This window comes from Natator depressus, chromosome 6, assembly GCF_965152275.1.
Source record: "Natator depressus isolate rNatDep1 chromosome 6, rNatDep2.hap1, whole genome shotgun sequence".
Classification (NCBI taxonomy): Eukaryota; Metazoa; Chordata; order Testudines; family Cheloniidae; genus Natator; species Natator depressus.
Window position 1 is genome coordinate 107,491,198 of NC_134239.1, and position 20,080 is coordinate 107,511,277.

The 20,080-nt window shown below is 42.7% G+C and overlaps 1 protein-coding gene across 6 annotated transcripts; it reads left to right on the forward strand.

Moving 5' to 3' along the window:
- Positions 1 to 1,260: 1,260 nt before the first annotated feature.
- On the forward strand, positions 1,261 to 20,080 carry CYP46A1 (cytochrome P450 family 46 subfamily A member 1). Of its 6 annotated transcripts, none has more exons than XM_074956216.1 (15): positions 1,261 to 1,566; positions 5,680 to 5,757; positions 6,076 to 6,157; positions 6,782 to 6,855; positions 8,198 to 8,284; positions 9,386 to 9,524; positions 10,612 to 10,722; positions 11,543 to 11,699; positions 12,087 to 12,161; positions 13,599 to 13,671; positions 14,142 to 14,226; positions 14,957 to 15,067; positions 15,399 to 15,487; positions 16,037 to 16,103; positions 17,038 to 20,080. In XM_074956216.1, exons 1-15 carry the CDS (start codon positions 1,439 to 1,441, stop codon positions 17,197 to 17,199), a joined length of 1,518 nt encoding a protein of 505 aa, XP_074812317.1. In that variant the 5' UTR covers positions 1,261 to 1,438; the 3' UTR covers positions 17,200 to 20,080. The 6 variants fall into 6 exon arrangements, with proteins under 6 accessions (XP_074812317.1, XP_074812318.1, XP_074812321.1 ...); XM_074956217.1 differs by having other exon boundaries at positions 1,262 to 1,566; positions 12,090 to 12,161; XM_074956218.1 differs by having other exon boundaries at positions 1,264 to 1,566; positions 12,087 to 12,152.

Below are 20,080 nucleotides of genomic sequence, written 5' to 3' on the forward strand. Positions count from 1 at the left end.
CACCTTAGGTGATCACTCTCGTTACAGTGTGTATGGTAACACCCATTGTTTCGTGTTCTCTATGTATATAAATCTCCCCACTCTATTTTCCACTGAATGCAGCCGATGAAGTGAGCTGTAGCTCACGAAAGCTTATGCTCAAATAAATTGGTTAGTCTCTAAGGTGCCACAAGTACTCCTTTTCTTTTTAGAATAGGTGTTAACTACTTATGTTAAATCTGTTCCAACTAGTATTTAGCTATGACAGGCTGAGTACCTTTCCCAGACCTAAAGAAGAGCTCTGTGTAGCTCAAAAGCTTGTCTTTCACCAACAGAAATAAAAGTCCAATAAAAGCTATTGCGGTCATTCATCTTGTCATTTTATTTTATCTAGCAAATTCTCCAAAGCTCCACCAGGTGGCAGTTTAATACTTCTGTGTTTAAGAAATGCATAGTTAAGAAAACCAGAAAACCATAGCTCTGCCTTGTAGTGATGTCATGCAATAATCTTAAATGATTCTGATTAAGACATTTTAGTATTTGTGGTCCTAGATGAGTTTACATTTATTTTTAAAGGCACATTATACTTTTCCCCTTTGAGCTTTGCTGTCCAAGATGTGGGAAATGAATGCCCAAAAGGTCAGCCAACATCATAACAACGAAATATCAGGTGACTGTTTCCTGGTTGCCAACTCTCAGGATTTATCACGAGTTGCACAGTACTGGGTGTTTTTTTCCCTTAACGCCCCAGCTCCCGCAGTCTTGTGAATTGTGCAAAATCTCAGATGTTAATTAAAAAGAAAAAATACATTTCTCCTCTTATGCTTGCGATGAAGAGCTTGTAAACATGACCCGCGTGGGATCTCAGAGTTCACAAATCAGAAGGCAAACACAAAGAACCATATATCTATATAGATATATAGATATAGATAGATAGATTTGTTTTAAAAAAATCTTGATTTTAGAAATTAAAGCTGTTTTAGGCCAAGCTGGTGATGGGGCAGAAGGGGTATTACTCGTGATTTTTGAACCAGGTTATGTAATCTAAGGGGAGGAAAGTCCAGCGTTTCTTTGTAACACGCGAGTTTCACCTCCCTGTGTCCCTTCCGTGGAATTGGCCCTGTGCTGACAGCTCCCTTGGGTGATTATTAACTTTCTGGTTCCCCTCCGGCGAGAAGAGCAGCAAGGCTCTCGCGGGGGAACTTGGGCCGGGTTGGGTACAGGCTGTTACAGACTCCTTGGCTTTGCAGGGCCCAGCCCGGGGAGGCCGAAGAGCCGGGGCTGGACCTGGGCGCTGCCGGGGCAGGCGCGGCAGGGCTGCCCTGTCTCTTTAAGCCCAGCCTTGCGGCGCCTTCTGCCTTCCCCCTGAAGGGCAGGGCCCCGGCAGGGAGTCGGAAACCCGCCCGGCCGAGCCGAGCGGAGAGGCGGGCGGGGGCTGCCCAGCGATCTAGCCGCGGCTATGGAGGGGCTGGGGGCCCTGCTGCTCCTCTTGCTCTCGCTTTGCCTCCTGGCCTTCGGACTTTACTGCTGCTACGTGCGAGCCATCCACGCGAAGTACGATCACATCCCCGGCGCCCCGAGAGCGAGGTGAGCGGGAGGCCAGCAGCCAGCCCCGGGGAGGGACAGGGGCTCGGGGGGAGGCGAGGATCTTGCTGTTTCAGGCATCTCAATAGCACCCCCCCGCCTTTTGCCACCCCCGTGCCTGGTCCCCTGGGGGTGGCAGGTTCTCCCTTTTCACCAGCCTGGGTGCATCGGGGCCCATCTGCTGCCCTGCTAATGCCAGCATGGCCCAATGAGGAAATAGGGGAGGGGGCTGCTCTCCCTCCAGGAGGGCTGCCTGTGACCTTGCTGGTATTGCGGAGCAGGCATGCTGGCCTGACCCGCTTTGGGTGCAGAACTGGCTCCGGCACAGTCAGTGGGAGCTTTGCCACTGACTTGAATGAGGTCAGGATTTCTCCTTTTATGCTGGGGGGGGTAAAAGCCTCTTTAGAGGCACTTTAAATCTTTTACCTGGAGGGTTTGGCTTTGCGTTGCATTTGTAGGATTTGGGCTCTGGCAATCCCGGAGAGGGGGTTGGGATCCATCTCCGGGCTAGCGCACCAGTTACGTTTGAAGCTCTGTTTCTGTCAGTACACTGTCTTTAAACTGACCCTGTTGGCCACAAAGCCCCCCCCCCCCCCCCCGTGGTCATATCAGAATGTTTGGACCACATCAGCTGACAATAATTTCACCCGCTTCAGCATATTCTTTCCTTACAGCGTAGGCATTCTGGTTTGGCCAAAAAACAAGGGTCAACAGATATGAACAGTGGTGAAGAGACCTGAAGCACCAAAGTGGCTTTGCTGCAACAAGGAGAAACAGCTCATGTAGCGATATTGAGGCTGCTTATTTCACCTTAGCTTTGGGCCTGTGTGCCCTAGTAAACTGGGGACATACCAGTCTGTGAGCAGACACAGTAATAGCATTCTGTTGCATAAGCAGCCACGCCAGGATATCAGGTTTGGTTGTGTAACTGCAGTTATCATGTCTTTCTATTCAGAGTCTACAAATTAATATTAGGGATATGCCAGCTCTAGTCCTGTTGGTAGTTAGATCAAAATTGCTTTCCAGGTCTGTGGCACCATGTAAGGTAAGTTTTGGTTGTTTATTTGTCTGTTTCTCCTTAAGGATTTTTGGTTTGATTTTCAGCGATCAGCCCAGGTAGGATCCTTCAGCACAAGGCTTGTGATCTCCATATCCCTTTTTAATTTCCAGCATGGCTGTATTATGCACTCTATTGAGATTTGTGTGGCTCCTAGTATCAGCTTTATTTGGTCTTGATGCCCTCTTGTATACTTTAGAATAGAAATGGTGGGTAAATGGTTTAAGGTGCTCTGAGCCTTCATTTATGAGCACTTTTAAATTAAAACATGCCGCTGAATAGGTGTGAAAGCAATCCTTGCATTGGGGTTTTGTGCCATTTTTCTCACTTGAATGGCTCACATCTTTGGTTATCCCATCAAAGGCTTATTTCACATGAGGATTCTAAAGGGAAACATGGAAAAACAGATGTCTTTCCAAATGGACATTTTTTGGATAATTGTCACATGCCGATACATCCCAACCTGAACAAAGGTATCAGCGTGGTGCACAATAGGTGTCAGGAATCCAGGAATTTAATGAGTGTTCTAGTCCCCTTGTAGTCCTTTGATCTGAATCTTTGTTCGTGTGATAAAGGAAACCATTTTTAAGAGCCCAGTCCTGTGAGATGCTGAACCCCCTCCCCCCACAGCCAATTGGAGTCAGGGATTTCTGGAAAGAATCCTCTGCACTCCAAGAATCACTGCAGAGCTCTGGAAAACAATGGACTTGAAATGACACAGGGGTGTGAAATGAGGCAGATGTGTGACTCAGGTATGCTGGTTTAGTCATTTAGGGCCACACAGTGCTCTCTGTGTTAATTAGCATGGCACACCGACAACCTCTTAAAAAAATATGCCAGTGGCCTGTGTGAAGAATATATGGTCTGTATTATCTTAGGCCCTGATCCTGCAAACCCTTCTGCATATGCTTAACTTTATGTGTTGAGTCCCACCAAGTGTCCCATTGATCAAAAAAGCATAAGTGGAAGAAAATATGGTGCTGTCCTTTCCGTGGGAGGGTTCGTGGGGGTGGGGAAGTGATCTAGAGTAGGACCATTGGCATGTTACGTCCCCATCAGCCAGCCACTGGGCCAGAGCATACATAGGGGAAGATTCAGACAGTGGCATTGCCTATACTAGACCTTTCTCAAGCACCAGTGCCGCTCAAACAGCGGGAGCATGAGTGTAGACAGGCCATCTTTGCCACCAGTATTCCAACAGCTAGAACTGCTTTAAGCACAGCTGGACAATACTATCTATGGTAAGCTCTTATCACTGTGGTGAGCCCTTCACACGCTTTTAACATTGTTCTTCTCATACGAATTTTACCAATGGGGAGCTGAGACAGAGCAACAAAGTGACTTGTCTAAGGTGACACAGAATGTTTTTGACAGAGCAGGGAATTGAAACCAGCTGTCATAAGTACCGGGCTAGTGCACTAACCATTTGGCCATCTTTCCTCTGTCATAGTGAATTAAACCACTGGCAGCCAATGTATACAAGCATTCCTACCATTGTTACCGCCAGTGACTCTGGCACTGGCGGGCTTGCATTGGTGGGAAATTTGAAGAAAAATATTTGTGGTGAGGACAACAACGACAGTCAACAAATGAGACATGCACAAGGGGAACCAGGGCTACAACCTTGCTCCTTTATGCTCAAAACACACAGGTTTCTGATACCTCAGCTAAAGGAGAATTTCTTTAGCTAACTGTTAGCAGCAGGGATCCTGTCCTTTTTGGGCCAGTTACTAGAAGGGAACTCCACTGACTCACACACACAAAGGGTTAAAAGGGTTTGTTATAAATGGTTGGGTAATTTTGTTAAATGCTTGACATTTTTAAGTAACTAAAAGAATCTAGTATAAAGAAAGGGAACCTGTGTTTTTTTTTTATTATAACTTGTTTACTTTAAAGAGAACAGCAGTGCAGCTATCTGTGTCTCATTTGGAAAACTGATCCCCTTAAGCACAGCTTGTTGGCTTTTTGAGAAATTGGAGTAGGAAGCTGCTGAGCCAGATCCTACTTCAGATGTATACAGAGTCAGTGGGAATTCTCAACTCGCCTCTAAAGGAATTGACACATGGGTTTTAAATAAAGCTGATGCATTTGATGGATCAACGCCTTTTATTCGTTTATGTAATTTCCATATTAGCCAGTACTTTCCCTTCTAATTTTTCCTCTTTATTTCATAATTTGAACGAACCAGAACATGTAGACAGAGAGGGGCCAATTCTAATCATACTTACATCACTGTAACACCACTGACTGAGTTACCATGGTGTAAAGAAGTTCAAAGTTGGGCCCACATTCTCTCTTCTGTACATACAATTGTATAACAACTACAGCATGGATTCAGGAATATTAGACTGAAGGCACTGGGTCCCTTTGTCACTGATGCCAAGACAGTTACCACCTGTAATCCCAAACATCTCAGATTCTTACACAGACAAAAGACTCTCTCATTTTACAGAACAGCAGACTCTTTGTGCTCAGTCTCTGTTCACAGACCTTCCTACAGAATGCAGAGAACTCTGCAGAACAATTGAGAGAGTCTTGCCTTGTAAACATGAGGGAAGGGGGTGGCGGGGAATGTGTCTTTTAGGAGGGGCTATGGGTTGTGGGTGTGCTTTCTTAAAAGGAAAGAAAATACAAGCAATGCAGACAGCACATCAACGGAAACCAGAACAATGTGACTAAGTTCTACAAAAGCTTACAAGCCACATGAGATCAATGTGTCTAAAAATACACACTCATTAATATGATCTACGCTTGTCCTCAAATGAAGATTTAAAGCACATTCAAAGGCAAATAAACATGATCGCCGTTATTACAAATGGAGAAATTGATACGTAAGGTCTAACTTGTGTCAGTTTGCACAGCAAAGTTAATGGCAATGTTCCCTGCCTCAGGAAGACCTGCACGTTCTGGGAGCTGAACCAACACATTCTGCCAAGTCCCTTCCAGCCTTTAAATCTGTCTCCCATATTTCATTCCGTCCATAGCCACTTGAGTCCTATGGACAGAGAGTAGTGTTTCAGCCTTACGATTAGACTAAGATCTAGTTTTGTTTTCTCCAGCTTTTTACTGGGACACCTGCCAATCGTCTGGAGGATGCTAAAGAAAAATGAGCTGGCACTTGATCTCTTCATACAATGGTAAGTTGTTATATCTCAATAACTTTTATTTTACTGGACCACACCGCCACCCAGTGTTACACAGGAGAGGGGGACATGCTGGCATCATTAACCCTATATCGCAAATTGGGAAACTGAGGCACAAGGAGAGTAAGTGGTTTGCCCAGGGTCACTCAGCAAGTCAGTGACAGAGTCAGGTCTTGCTGTAAGTGCTTTGCCTAGGTGTGACGATAGCAGTGCGCATTACACTGTGTTGTGTTCCTTTGAGGGTGTTTTCATTTCACACATGATTGATGTGTTATTTTGCACCATAATTCTTCTCCTTCCTTTCTGTTGTAGGGCAGAGGAGTATGGCCCCATTATGCGTTTTAATGCTTTTCACAGAGTCTCGCTAATGGTCCTAAGTCCAGAAGGAGTAAAGGTACTGTGTAAATCATCTGACTGGAATCATCCTATCCATCCACCCAGCCATCTGTCCTCCTATAAAATGAAAGGGTGTTGTGCAGTGTTTGGAGTATGAGGTTAGGAGCCAGAGGTTCTAGTTCTTGCTGTACCATTTGACTTATACTGTTGCCTTGATTTAAGCCACCTGTGACATCGCTTTACAGGATAGTGGATGCCCGCAGCACTTACTGCAGTCAATGGGAGCTGCAGGTGCTCAACACTTCCAAAAACTAGTCCACTAACTGCTAGATGCCTCAGTTTCCCCTTCTGAATCATAGGAATAATAGTGATGTGAGATTTGAGCAACTTTTGTAAGGCAGTTTCAGATCCTGGGAGGAAAGGTGTTCTAGGGCTAGGCCTGCAGAGAAGCCTTAAATTCTGTAAGTGTACAAATGAGGGAGCCAAACCATCTAAAATAACTCTGGCAGACAAATGTGTTCCTTCCTAATAGTTCACGGGGCAAGTTTGTGTGATTTGTGAGCCTGTTGCCTGTGGACTTTTGATAAAACAAAGAAAGTATTGAATGCTCGAATGGCTCTTTACAGTCTACTTGGGAAACGAATTGCACTTTATATTTGCTGACTGTGGGATTTCATTTTAGGAGTTCCTGATGATACCACAGTACCCGAAGGATAGAATAACATATGGTAAACTCTATGCTCTATTTGGCGTGAGGTAGGCCAACTCCAATGAAAAGCATTGTGTGCTTAAAACAAATTTAGAAATTAATAAAACGGGAGGAAGGGATTCAATTTGCTTTGATCGATTCTGGATTTGACTTTAAATTGGGATCCGTGGCTAAACTCCAGTCACAACTGGGCACAAGGCACCCATTATATTAACTTGATGAGACTCAAACAGAATCAAGTGTCTTCCTAGTGGAACAATGGAGAGTACGCATGGAAGTCCTTTATCTTTCACATCCCTCCCCTGTGGGATATGCACCTAGACTCAGAACAGTTGGGCTCCTATGAGCTAAACCCAAAGCAGATGAAACTTTGCACAAGACTATTTTAAAAAATAAATCAATCACTGGTTGCCCTTTACATGATTGAATCATTCCATTGTGCATGAGGGTATTCAGCTGCTGGTTTTCATCAGAGAGGGGGAAATTATCCTGCCCTGCTAGCATGATCTACTGAAACATATAATGAAAAAAGAAAAGGAGGACTTGTGGCACCTTAGAAACTAACCAATTTATTTGAGCATAAGCTTTCGTGAGCTACAGCTCACTTCATTGGATGCATTCAGTGGAAAATACAGTGAGGAGATTTATCTACACACAGAACATGAAAAAATGGGTGTTTATCATACACACTGTAAGGAGAGTGATCACTTAAGATGAGCTATTACCAGCAGGAGAGCGGGGGAGAGGGAGGAAGAAAACCTTCTGTAGTGAACATCTGAGGAACGGGGGGGGGGGGAATAAACATGGGGAAATATATGTATGATAAACACCCATTTTTTCATGTTCTGTGTGTATATAAATCTCCTCACTGTATTTTCCACTGAATGCATCCGATGAAGTGAGCTGTAGCTCACAAAAGCTTATGCTCAAATAAATTGGTTAGTCTCTAAGGTGCCACAAGTACTCCTTTTCTTTTTGCGGATACAGACTAACACGGCTGCTACTCTGAAACCTGAAACATATAATGTGGAACTTCAGATATGATTATTTATGATTTTGCACGTGGTAGTATCTAGGACCCTCCAGTCATGGATCAAGGTCCAGTTGTGCTAGGCACTGTACAAACCCAGCTGTCTTTTAAAGTCATTTCCTCCTTCAGTGGCATGAGTGGAATAATATGCTTGGACCAACTTGGTGCTTCCTGAGAAAAGAACATATTTATAATTGGAAATTACAATATATTTCCCTAATATAAAACCGAGTAGGCTAATGAGAGCTCAGGCAGATGCGGAAAGGCTGCTATACATGTGGCTTGAAAGAATTGAAAACTTCATATCAAATCCCTTGCCAGAAACTTTTTCTTTTCCTTAATCCTCATCTTTTTGTTAGATTTTTAGGGAATGGTTTAGTGACTGATCTTAACCATGATCACTGGTACAAGCAACGGAGAATTATGGATCCAGCTTTCAGCCGAACGTAAGGCAAATCTATATCTGAGATTAGCTCTCTATTGTCTCTAGAGGGGAGTTATTAAAATGTGTCAGGTATTTCTCCCCCTTCCCCAATTATTTTCAATTTAGAAGTAACTGCAGTCATTCAGTGGATAGTTCTCATTTTATCCAAAGTTTAATGCATTGTTCTCATGGCAACCATAACTTGGCTGTATTGTACGTACAGTAAATAGAGACTAATTTCATTCTCCCACTTACATCCATATACACCCAATGACAATAGTAGCAGCAGCAGGTTTTGCAGAGCTATCTATCTAGACACCTAGTGATGACACCATATGTCCTATCTGAGCGCCTCTCAAGGATCTAAAGAGTGACTTCAAATACCACTTGTCTCCTTTGCTTCCAGTCTTTAGGAGAAACATCTTTATTATTGTGTAGGGTTTTTGTTTAGTTTTCCTCATGTGTGTGTACTTAAAGGCATTGGCACCGACTCCGTGGGTGCTCTGGGGCTCAGGCACCCACGGAAAAGAAATAGTGGGTGCTTAGCACCCACCAGCCACAGCTGTTTGGCAGCTGGCGGGAGGTGTATGGGGGAGGGTGGAGAGCAATAGGTGGGCAGGGGCCTCGAGAGGTGGCAGAGCAGGGTGGGAAGAGGCAGAGTAGGGGCGGGGCCTCAGAGTGGAGCAAGGGTGGAGCACCCCGGGAAAAACAAAATTCAGTGCCTATGCTCAGAGGGAAAGGTAAGCTAAGTCTAGGCATTATGTTTCATTTCAGGTCTGATCCAAAGCCCACTGGAGTCAGTGGGAGTCTTTCCATTGACCTCAGTGGGCTTTGAATCAAGTCCTTTGCTCTGAAAGTGATTCATTCCGTGGTTATTCTTATCTCTGGCAGGATTGAATTCCACAGAAGTAGTGCAAGCAGAATTTAGCTCGTTCTATTGTGCTTAAGCAAGTGATTATACCAGGTGTTTTCTTTAATTTGGAAAAATGTATGTAACTAGTTTAGGGTTTAAAATATCATTTGAAAAATTTTTATTCTCTAAATTTTCCTTTGTAAAATAAGCGAAGATAATTTTTCTCTGAACAAAGATGCCCCATCACTAATATTTTTTTTAATTGTCCAGCTACCTGATTGGTTTGATGGAAACCTTTAATGAAAAAGTAGAGGAGCTGATGGAGAAGCTAGAGGAAAAAGCAGATGGAAAAACTGAACTGGACATCATGAGCATGATGAGCCGAGTGACTCTGGATGTTCTTGCAAAGGTACAGACAGTCTGATGTCCTTTTTTCACTGTAAGTGACAGAACAGTTGTAGTGCAGATACCTAGACCAAAATCAAGGGGCTGTAGCTATGAAACAGAAAACTTTCCCCTGAATGCCAGTCTAATTCAGGGTGAGAGCGTACCACCCCTACACAGGTAGAGTAGTAGCGTACTCCATAACTAGACCCACTGACATCAGTATGAAGTAAGATAACTACTCACGGAATAAGTTACCACTCAACCTGCCCAAGGGTGGCAGAATCTGATCTGCAGTAAGGGACGGAGGGGAAACATTTTCAAAAGTGTTTTAAGTCCCACTTTAGAAGCCTCTAAGTGACTTATGTGCTTTGGAAATAGGACTTCGGCATGTTTTGAAAATTTTGCTCAGGGGCTGTTACCCTCAGGCTGTGTGTACTGTGCAATTGGAGGTGTGATTTGCACCTCATGTAGCCATACCAGTGCTAGCTTTCATCTAGCTAGCATGCTAAAAGTAGCAGGAATTCAGTGTGGACTAGCAGCATGAGTGCATACCCAGAGCCCCAGATGGGCTGGTACAGCCCATGCTGAAGCCTACATTGCCATTTTTGGTGTACTAACTTTCGTGTACCCAAGCTGCAGATCACGCCTGCAGTGTAGACATAGCCTGAGAGAGCTCTCCAGGTCTGTGTCTTCTTCTCCCTCTCCTCCAATCTCAAAGGAACATGTCAGTGTTTAATTCATATGTGTGTATAGTGTTTCATGGCCATTATGCATCAACAAAAACTTGCCATGGCTGCACCCTCTCTGCAGGAGCCAGCACGAGGTTGGTAGAAGGGAGCAGTAAATGACTACCCCCGTTGGGTAAGTAGTGTGACACAGAGCGGTGTCTCTGAGCCCCTCTCTCTCTCTCTCTCTCTCCCAGGGGCTGCTTCTGGGCTTTAGATACCACCCTTTGCTCAGGGCTGTGTCTAAAGGTAGAATGTAACCCTTAGGTACTAGCATGATATAGGAACAGGGCATGGGTCTATTCATGTGTTTTTTAATTATAGATGCAATAAGCAGAAGGATTTAATCAGCAAATAGCTGCCTCTTTCTCTCAATATCCTCAGGTGGCCTTTGGCATAGAATTAAACACGCTGCAGGATGATCAGACACCTTTCCCACATGCCGTGTCCATGGTCATGAAAGGAATGAACGAGATACGTGTCCCATTTGTGCAGGTCCGTACACATCTCACTTAAGTTAATGCTCTCTTCAGAGTGAAGCTGTAGTCACTGCATGCATATTGACTGGTGAGCACAGTGGGCAGGGGTTGTGTGTTTTGGCCCTTTCGCAATAGAAAAAGGATCAACAGATTGAAATGGTTCCTGTGTCTTTCCTTTCCTCTCTCTTTGAAATAAAATTTCAGTAGCAATTTAAGAAACTCATGCACTGAACAAAATATTGTCTTATCTTCTCTCTCTCTCTGAATAGAAACATAAATGTATCTGAAAAAAGGATCATGGTCTTTACTAGAGCTGGTTAGAAAAAGGGTTTTCTTCCTGTGAACGTGTGGTGTTTTTTTTTTTTTTTAGCAAAAATTCATATACCAAAACTTTTCAACTGAAAACCGAAATATTTTGATTTGAAAATGCTGCCACAGTGTCTCATGGGAGTTGTAGTTCAGATGCCTTGTGCTCCCATTCGCCTCTATAGGTCAGACACCCTGGTTAGACTACATCTCCCATGATGCAGGAGAGGGTACATTTTGATACTTCCTGGGAGTCCTTGGCCATGGCGCATGAGGCAGCTGAACTGAATTACAGCTGCTGTGGGGTGCTACGGCAGCATATCCAAATTGAAATATTTCAGTTTTCAAGCATTTGGTCTTTCAACACAAAAATCTAATTTTTCCATGGAGAGCAAATATTTTTTAGCAAAAAATTTCATTTAATCAAACCCAATTTTTTATTTAAAACAGTTTTGACTAGCTCTAGTCTCTACACCTCTTTGGTTTATTCTGCAAAGCTAGTAAAATGACCAAGTGCATTTTATATTCAGTACATGCCAGGAAAACAAAAATTGATAAAGGAGATCCGGGAAAGTGTGAGACTGCTGCGCCGTGTAGGAAAGGAATGCATTGAGCAGAGGCGACAGGCCATCCAGAATGGGGAGGAAGTCCCACAAGATATTCTTACACAGATCCTGAAAGGGGATGGTAGGAAACTCAACTTTCTCTGATTTCATTATTCTGTGAGTTGTTTTGCAGGGTTAAACAGTGGATCCAAACACACCCAAAATTTGGGGATTCACTTCTGGATCTGAACTTTGAATTACAGACCTTTCTAACATGTTCAGGAATGTTTCTTCCAAGCTGAAGATCCAAACAAGAGTTTGTTTACAAGTGGGACCTTGTCCTGGAGATTTTGCCCCTTTCTGAGTTTAACATATACCTCTTTTTACATTTGGAATCAGAACTTGGGTTCCAGGTCACCACTGAGCCTCCCCCACCCTTCTAGCCCCCCTCCCTCCCACCCCCATTGTCCCAAAAATGTTGTTAAAGGGGCAAAGTGAACTTTTATAACTACTTTGTTTCCTATCCCAGCAGCTCAGGAGGAGACTAGAGATGATGAAACTATTCTGGATAACTTTGTCACTTTCTTCATTGCTGGTTTGTATGGTAGTTACTTTATTACTCTGACACATAATGTGGGAAGCTATTGAAAAGAGTTCTCATTCCCAGGGGTCTACCATGAGAGTTACTAAGGGCTTGATTCTCTCTCTGACACAGGTGTAGGTCAGGAGTAACTCCATTGCAAGTTATAGTGGTGTAAAACCAGTTTGAGTGAGATCTGGAGTGAGAAATAAGAAAATGACGTTTAACCCTCCACTCATCAGATAAACATAAGCCAAGACTATCTGGACCAGTGGCTCCCAAACTGTGGTCCACAGAGCAGCACTTGATGGTGGTCTGCAAAGAGCTGGTTAGTCTCATGATGCTGTCTCCTCCCCTAGATCTCATTGAAAGTAGCTAAAAGACATTAAGGGAAATGTGGTCTAAATGCAATTCCTATAAAGTGGGGGCACAGTGTGCTGAAAAAAATATACTCGAAGAATAGTTATCAATGGTTTTCTATCAAACTGGGAGGACACATCTAATGGGGTCCTTCAGGGGTCTGTTCTTCATCCAAAACTAGTCAATATTTTCATTAATGACTTGGATAATGGAGTGGAGAGCGTGCTTATAAAATTATGAATGATGCCAAGCTGGGGGGTATTGCTAGCACTTTGGAGGACAGGATTAGAATTCAAAAAGACCTTGACAAATTGGTCTGGAATCAACCAGATGCAAATCAATAAAGACAAGTGCAAAATTACTACACATAGGAAGGCAAAATCAAATGCACAAACACACAACTGGGAGTAACTGGCTAGGAAGTAGTACTGCTGAAAAGGGCTCTGGGGCTTCTAGTTGATCACAAATTAAATGTGAGACAACAATGTTATAAGGCTAATATCATTCTGGGATGTAATAATAGGAGTGCCTTATGTAAGACACTGAAGGTAATTGTTCTGCTGTACTCATCACGGATGTGGCGTAGTGTGTCCAGTTCTGGGCACCATACTTCTGGAAAGATATGGACAAATTGAAGAGTCCAGAGAAGAGCAACAAATATGGTAAAAGGTTTGGAAAACCTGAACTATGGGGAAGATTTAAAACCTGATATGTGTATTCTTGAGAGAAAAGATTGAGGGGGGACCTGATACTCTTCAGAAATGTTAAGGACTGTTTTAAAGAAGATGGAGATCTGTTCTTCTCCGTATCCACTGAAAGTAGGACAAGAAATAATAGGCTTGATCTGCAGCTTAATCTGTTTGTGGTTTTTATTGTTGAAGGCCTCTTACATGCATATCTCAACATTTATACGATTTCATTCATTTATTGCCTAGCACAGTATTAAAATTAAGCATTTGGGGCTTTTTTTTTTTTTTTTTTTTTAAGAGGCCTCAGTCTGGCCTCTGGTTTTGTGGTCACAGTTGTATTGGTGCCATTAATTTTGTATAGAATAGTAATTTTTTCAGTGTTGCTTTTTAAATAGATTCTCAATATTTTTAGGTCATGAGACAACTGCTAATCAGTTATCATTTACAATAATGGAACTGGGACGGCAACCTGAAATACTAGAAAGGTATGTACACTCCATGCTTAGTTTGCCAGGACAGCTCTCTGACTCTTGTGCCCCATAATAATTATAAGGACTATTAAATAACCAGTATTTATTCATAATAAATCCTAACCTGTGTTCCAAAATAAATAATATTTAATGCAATTCACACTGTAAAATAAAAAACATGGAACTGAGATTTTTCAATTCTATTTAAGTAATTTATTTAGAAGCCTTTATACAAAGCTGGTCTTGTCTGCAGATGGAATTTATCACATTTGATTGTATTATGCTTTATGAATACTGCCATGGTACTGATCCTGGAATATTTGCTCAGGCAGTCGGCCTTTGGAATCAATAGGCATTTTGTCTGAGGGAGGAAAGCAAGGTCATGCTCAATATTAGGACAGTTTAAAAAAAAAAAAAGAGCATTCACCTGGCCTAGCAGGAAATGGATGTCGGTAACTACAGCTTCTCCTTCATTATACCTCTAGACTTCATGCTGAAGTGGATGAGGTTATTGGAGCCAAGAGGGACATTGACTATGAAGATCTTGGGAAGCTGGAGTACTTGTCACAGGTACAGTAGGAGAATGAGGCCAAAGGGCAGTTGGCGTTGTTTTGCAGCACTTTTGCCATGTCATAGCACAGCCATTAGGGGACTCTGAACTGGTTTAGTTTTATACAATCAAAAGCAGCGATCAATTCTGACAGTGTTTGTCCTAGCTATTCTGAGCTTTCAGGGTAGCATAACCTTGGGAGAAAAGATGTTCTTGGGTTTTCACTCTGAAATCACACAAAAATCCTTGCCTGCTTCGTTTAATTATTATCGGAGCATAGAACTAGGCTTCTCACTCACTATATGTTTCAAGTGAATCTCTGCCATTATTTTGACAACATGGGTTTGTAGTCTGGAACTCCACCCCAGAGAGTCTGACTTGGGGTGACTGACCTGGTTTCAGAGCCTGAGCACCAGCTTGAGTGGTAATAGACTTTATACTGCTATTTTTAGCACTGTGGTGTTAAGCCCCACAAGCCCAAGGCAGTTGACCTGGGCTCTTCATCTAGCTGCTGTGGAGTTTTTTTTTCACAGTGTTCTCCTTACACACAAGGCAGTAAGAAGGGCAGAAGTATATGTATTTAGCTGACCTGCCTTGCTAGCCATCAACTTCTCTAGCTACAGCCTTACTTATATTGTTCACCCTCCAGATCAATGACCTGATTGGAAAGACTATGGGGGAAGAATTGACATCATCTCTCTTCTCCCCATGTTGTAATAATTAACTCTTTGTTACTCTGTGCTGACACAGGTTCTCAAAGAATCCCTCCGATTATACCCTCCTGTTTCAGGGACCATACGTTGGACAGGAAAGGAAAATATCATTGAAGGCATCAGAATTCCAGCAAACACTACTCTCTTTGTGAGTTTGATGGCTGCATTGAAAACGTATCAGGTTATAGGTCCACACACAATGGAGTGAGACACTGCAGAGCCAGAATTCCCTGTTGCATAGTTCATTGACTTCAGGGGAGTTACGGCAGCAGAGAATTGGGCACTGAAGACCAAAATAGTAAGGTGTGAATGGGGCTTTTGGACCCAGTTCGTGGCAGTACGTCAGATCCAGTGATGGGGAGGGTGATGCAAAGTGTTTAGTTAGAGACAAACAAAATTATTTTTGTCCTTGTGAGCCATCAGAGAGGCTTTAGCAGTGTGCATCTCATAAATAATGCAAACACACATTTTATTGGCAGTTCAGCACATATGTCATGGGAAGGCTGGAAAAGTTTTTCAAGGACCCGCTGACCTTTAATCCTGACCGATTTAGCAAAGATGCACCAAAGTGAGTATATTTTACTACCATGTTACCAAAACGTACTGAGTAACCATTATGGTAAGAGCTTTAACAGGGAAAATATGTTTATTATTGTAGCTTTATGCTCAGGTGCAAATCCAAGCATTATTATTAATAATAATAATTTTGTGTTTTATACAGCAGGTTTTTATCTGCGGTTCTCAAAGCACTTTACAAAGGAGGGTATTATTATTATTTATTATTAACATTTAGACTGGAGTAGCACCCACAGGCCAAATCAGATTGGGGCCCATTGCATTGGGCACTATCCAAATATACAATGAATGACCGTCCCTGCCCCCAAGAGTTTACAGTGTCATTTCCCCCATATAACAGGAAATGGGCACAAAGACGTATGATGCTGTTCTGCTGTTAGGTTAAGAAGATGGTGCCTTAATGAGTCAGAGGTGTAAAGAAGTTATTGCTAAGCAATTAAAATTACAGTTGTGATGAAATATTTGACTTATAAATCAGCATCTCTCATCCCAGTGCAGCCATCAGAATAAATGTTGTAAAAAATTTTTTTTTTCCTCATAGGCCATATTTTACCTATTTTCCATTTTCTTTGGGACCCCGTTCCTGTATTGGACAGATATTTTCACAGGTACGCAAGCCTCTGAAGTTTTGGTGTATCCCACCTTTTTCATAGATTCCAAGGCTGGAAGGGACCATTGTGATCATCTAGTCTTACCTCCTGTATAGCACAGACCATAGAACTTCCCCAGAATAATTCCTGGTCAGTGATGGAGAATCCCCCACAACCCCGGTAAATTGTTCTAATGGTTAATCACGTTCACCATTACAAATTTATGCCTTATTTCCAATCTGAATTTGTCTAGCTTCAACTTCCAGCCATGGGATCGTGTCAGACCTTTCTCTAATAGTTTGAAGAGCTCATTATTAAATATTTGTTCCCCGTGCAGTCAGATCACCCATTAAACTTCTCTTTGTTAAGCTAACAAATTTTAACTGTTGCTTCATTGGTACATGCTGTGCCATGTTGCTGAAGCAATAGGCAATCAGACAGGCCCAAAGGCATAGAGGCAAAGCTACTGACCTGGCCTCTTCCCCTTAGAGCTGGGCTCCCCAAGGCTGTCCTGATGCACATTTGTGGACCGTGCAGGGAAGCTGGCCTTGCTGTTTGTTCCCTGCTCTGTAGCTCTTGTGTGGAATCTTCTGTTTTTCCAGTCTCCCATGCTGCAAATGGGGCTCATCTAAATGCAGTTATACCTGCGCTGGCAATCCTCTTATTAAAGTGGATTGATCCGTACCCTCGTCTCCAAGTAAGACCTAGAACTTACATTACAGACACAAAGATATGTCTGTTGGTTTATCTCCAATTCGGGAACACTGCAGGTGACTGAGGAACACCCCTCACAGGGGAAGCTCTTTCCCTAATGGAGTTACAATAATACCGTAGCTTGTATCGTTTTAAATCTCTGTATTTTACAGAATTGCCTAGTGTCTTCAATTTAAATCTCTTCAGCCAAAGCAATATTTGCATCTGCTGATTTCGAGTTTTCTTTTCTCCTTAACAGATGGAGGCTAAAGTGGTGATGGCAAAACTGCTTCAGAGGTTTGAATTTCAGCTGGTGCCAGGGCAGAGCTTTACAATTATGGATACAGGAACCTTTAGACCAAAAGACGGCGTAGTGTGCATATTGAAACCACGGATCATTACAAAAGGGTCCCAAAAATAATGGGAGTGGGGAGCAATGGAGTCAAATGGTGGTGGAGTTTCCCCACGGATTTTAGAGATTTTTGCAATCACTTTTGAGGGGTGCTATTTAGAAAATGTTGTTAGCCCACCCCATGATTACTGTGGAGAAGTTTAGGAGTTTCAGTGTGGATGTTTATTTGAATCTTGTTGATCTGAAAGCTTTGCAAAAAGCAGACTTTTAATCCGGTACTGCTTAGTTCTCATCAGACTTGGAAAAACCACAAGAATATCATCTCTCACTCTGCTACATATGATGACAAACAAACCTAAAGCCAAATCCTGGTCCAGATTTTTCACTGATTTCAATTGAACCATTGCGCATAAGTTCAGAAGCACATGAGCACTTAAACAATGAATCAAACAATTGGTTGAATTGTACAGCAGTTTTGGTTTGAGTTTGGGGGTAAAAGCTTGAGTTCATTCTTACTGCACCCAAATCATTTCCCCCACCCATGCTGTAAACTGCAATAGTGCATGTTATCTTTGCTGTGAATATGATTCAGCATATGAAAACTAATGGCAGGGGCGGGGATCAGAAGCTACATCTATTGTCTATCGTAGACCTGTGCAAATACTGGATTTTCTGGTTCATTGGCAATTCCAAAATACCGGTAGATGAAAATAATTGTTTCAGAATGAGCAAAAAATGAATTTTTTACAAAAAATTTTTGGCAACTCAAAGTAAAAAAAAAAAAAAAAATTGGATTGAACAAAGTGTTTTGATTTCAAGCTTTTTTTATGTTTTTAATTGTTTGGTTTTTAATAAAATGAAGGTAAATTTCTAAATGAAAAGTTTTGAACCAAAACATTGAAACGTTTCGTTTTGAAAATTTCAATGAAGCATTTCAGTTTTTTGTGAACTTTCTTTTTAGGGTTTTTTTCAGCCAAAGTAATTGGACAAAACTGCCATGAATTTGTAAAACATTTTGGTATTGCTCACTTGGCATTTTTGCCAAAAAATGTGCCCATATCTGGTCTTTCCTCCTTTCTTGTCTGTCTCTCACTCTCTTTCACACTGTCCTTCTCTCCAATCCCAGTCCATGTTGCTCAGTGAACACACAGTGGAAGCAAAAGTTGTGCTGTGTCTTAGCATTACCCTGTACTACTTCTACAGCTGACATTAGCTAGATTGTAATATGACAGTGCTCCATGCCTGACAAAGCACTCAGCTGGATTAGCTTCCAAATGGCCTATCTCAATTAAAGGAAGAACTACTTGGGAAAACGCTACTGTTTAGAAATAGATGGTAATTAATAGATGATGGGGAACATGACCCTGTCTTGGATAAAAGGGAGTTCAGGATAATTGGAGCTGAACTGTGTTCTTTATCTCTTCCAATTAAGATGGGCAGAAGACAAGCTGTGATGTGGTACAGCATCCATCTGTTCCTGTAGGGCCAGATTGTAATGCCCCTTACACTGAGTTCCCATTGACTTCAGTGGGACAGCTCATGGGCTAAGGTACTATTCAGCATAAATAAGGGCATGATAATCTGGTCTATCGCATTGATGCTATCACTCCGACAGCATTACTGTCTTCGGTAATGTCCTAAGGTACACATGCAGTCAGGTATAAGGCTCTGCAGTTGCACTTGCTCAGTCACCTGCCAGCCAAATGAGCACAGCTGGGATGCATCCACTAGACCACCTGATGGATTGCCCCACCTGGTTGGCTGAGGAAGCTAGCAGGCTTGCTCTTCAGCCCAACGGCAGCAATTCACTGGCTGCTCAATGCATGTGCCTGTGGTTATGCTCTGTTTCTGTGCTCAGGTTGCTCCAAGCCCTGCTTTTGCATTGCTCCTCCCTGACTATCCTCCCTGACAAATAAAGGGACTCTATCTTTCTCTCCAAGTATGTTGCTGGAGGTTAATATGGGACCGTGCCAGATGCCTTTTTTCTTAAAGGCCAGCTGGGGACATTGCAGAGGTCTGGATGCCCTATCGGATGAGGGCTGTTGTGATAATTGGTCCTACAAAGATAACCTAATTGTGACCTCAACTGTGAAAAGTGAATAACAGTTCATAGAAGTGATGCAATAGCCAATAATGTTGACGGGAAAAGGTGAAAAAGATGGAATTAGTCCAAACAAAAAGGCCTAGTAATATACTCCAAGAACTGCGTTAAGATCATGCCTGATAAACAAGAACAGTGTGAGACGAAGTCAATGAACCAAAATTGGTGTGTTGGAAATTAGGCCTAATTTGTGGACAAAATATGAGGGGATGGGCGATTCCGCCTACTGATCCTCAAAAAGAGACTTTGAGTGGGAAAGGCTACTGGGCTGCTGGCTGACTGAAAGACAAGAGAAGGAACAAGCTTCTCTTCACAGTTGCCACCTCAACCATCTCCAGGGCCCTGAACTTTCTCTCTCTAATCCTGAAAGATGTCTTGAGCAGACTGAGCCAGAGAGAGTGAACCAGTTGACATCATCAGTTTCGGCTAAATCCCATATGCCACCTTGACTGACGAATATACACCTTTGTGTGTTTCTTCCCCATCTTCAACAACAGCTCCAGCCGAATGCAACTAACTTCTTCTCTCCCCCCGCCAAAGGACAATTTTTACCATCTTTGATACCATCAAAGACTGTGGTTTTTAACCTTTTTTCTTTTGCAGACCCCTAAAAAATTTCAAATGAGGGTGCAGACTAGTTTGGAAATCTCTGACATAGTATGCAGACCCACCAGGGATCCACAGACCACAGGTTGAAAACCCACTGTTTTATGGAACAACAACCTTTCATGGACCCCTTAGACATAGTTTGTGGACCCCAAATTGAAACCACTGATCTACGAGACTGTCAAACAAGGGAGAGAGTTCCTTTGAAAAGGAAACAAGGGATGTTATTAAAATGAAAGCCTT

Bases quoted from the DNA above. Each gene is read 5' to 3' on its own strand.
- CYP46A1 (XM_074956216.1), top strand. From the start codon at position 1,439: ATGGAGGGGCTGGGGGCCCTGCTGCTCCTCTTGCTCTCGCTTTGCCTC. The intron at 11,700-12,086 runs GTAGGAAACTCA...TTCCTATCCCAG, and splicing joins ACAGATCCTGAAAGGGGATG to CAGCTCAGGAGGAGACTAGA. The intron at 12,162-13,598 runs GTAGTTACTTTA...CAATATTTTTAG, and splicing joins CTTCATTGCTGGTTTGTATG to GTCATGAGACAACTGCTAAT.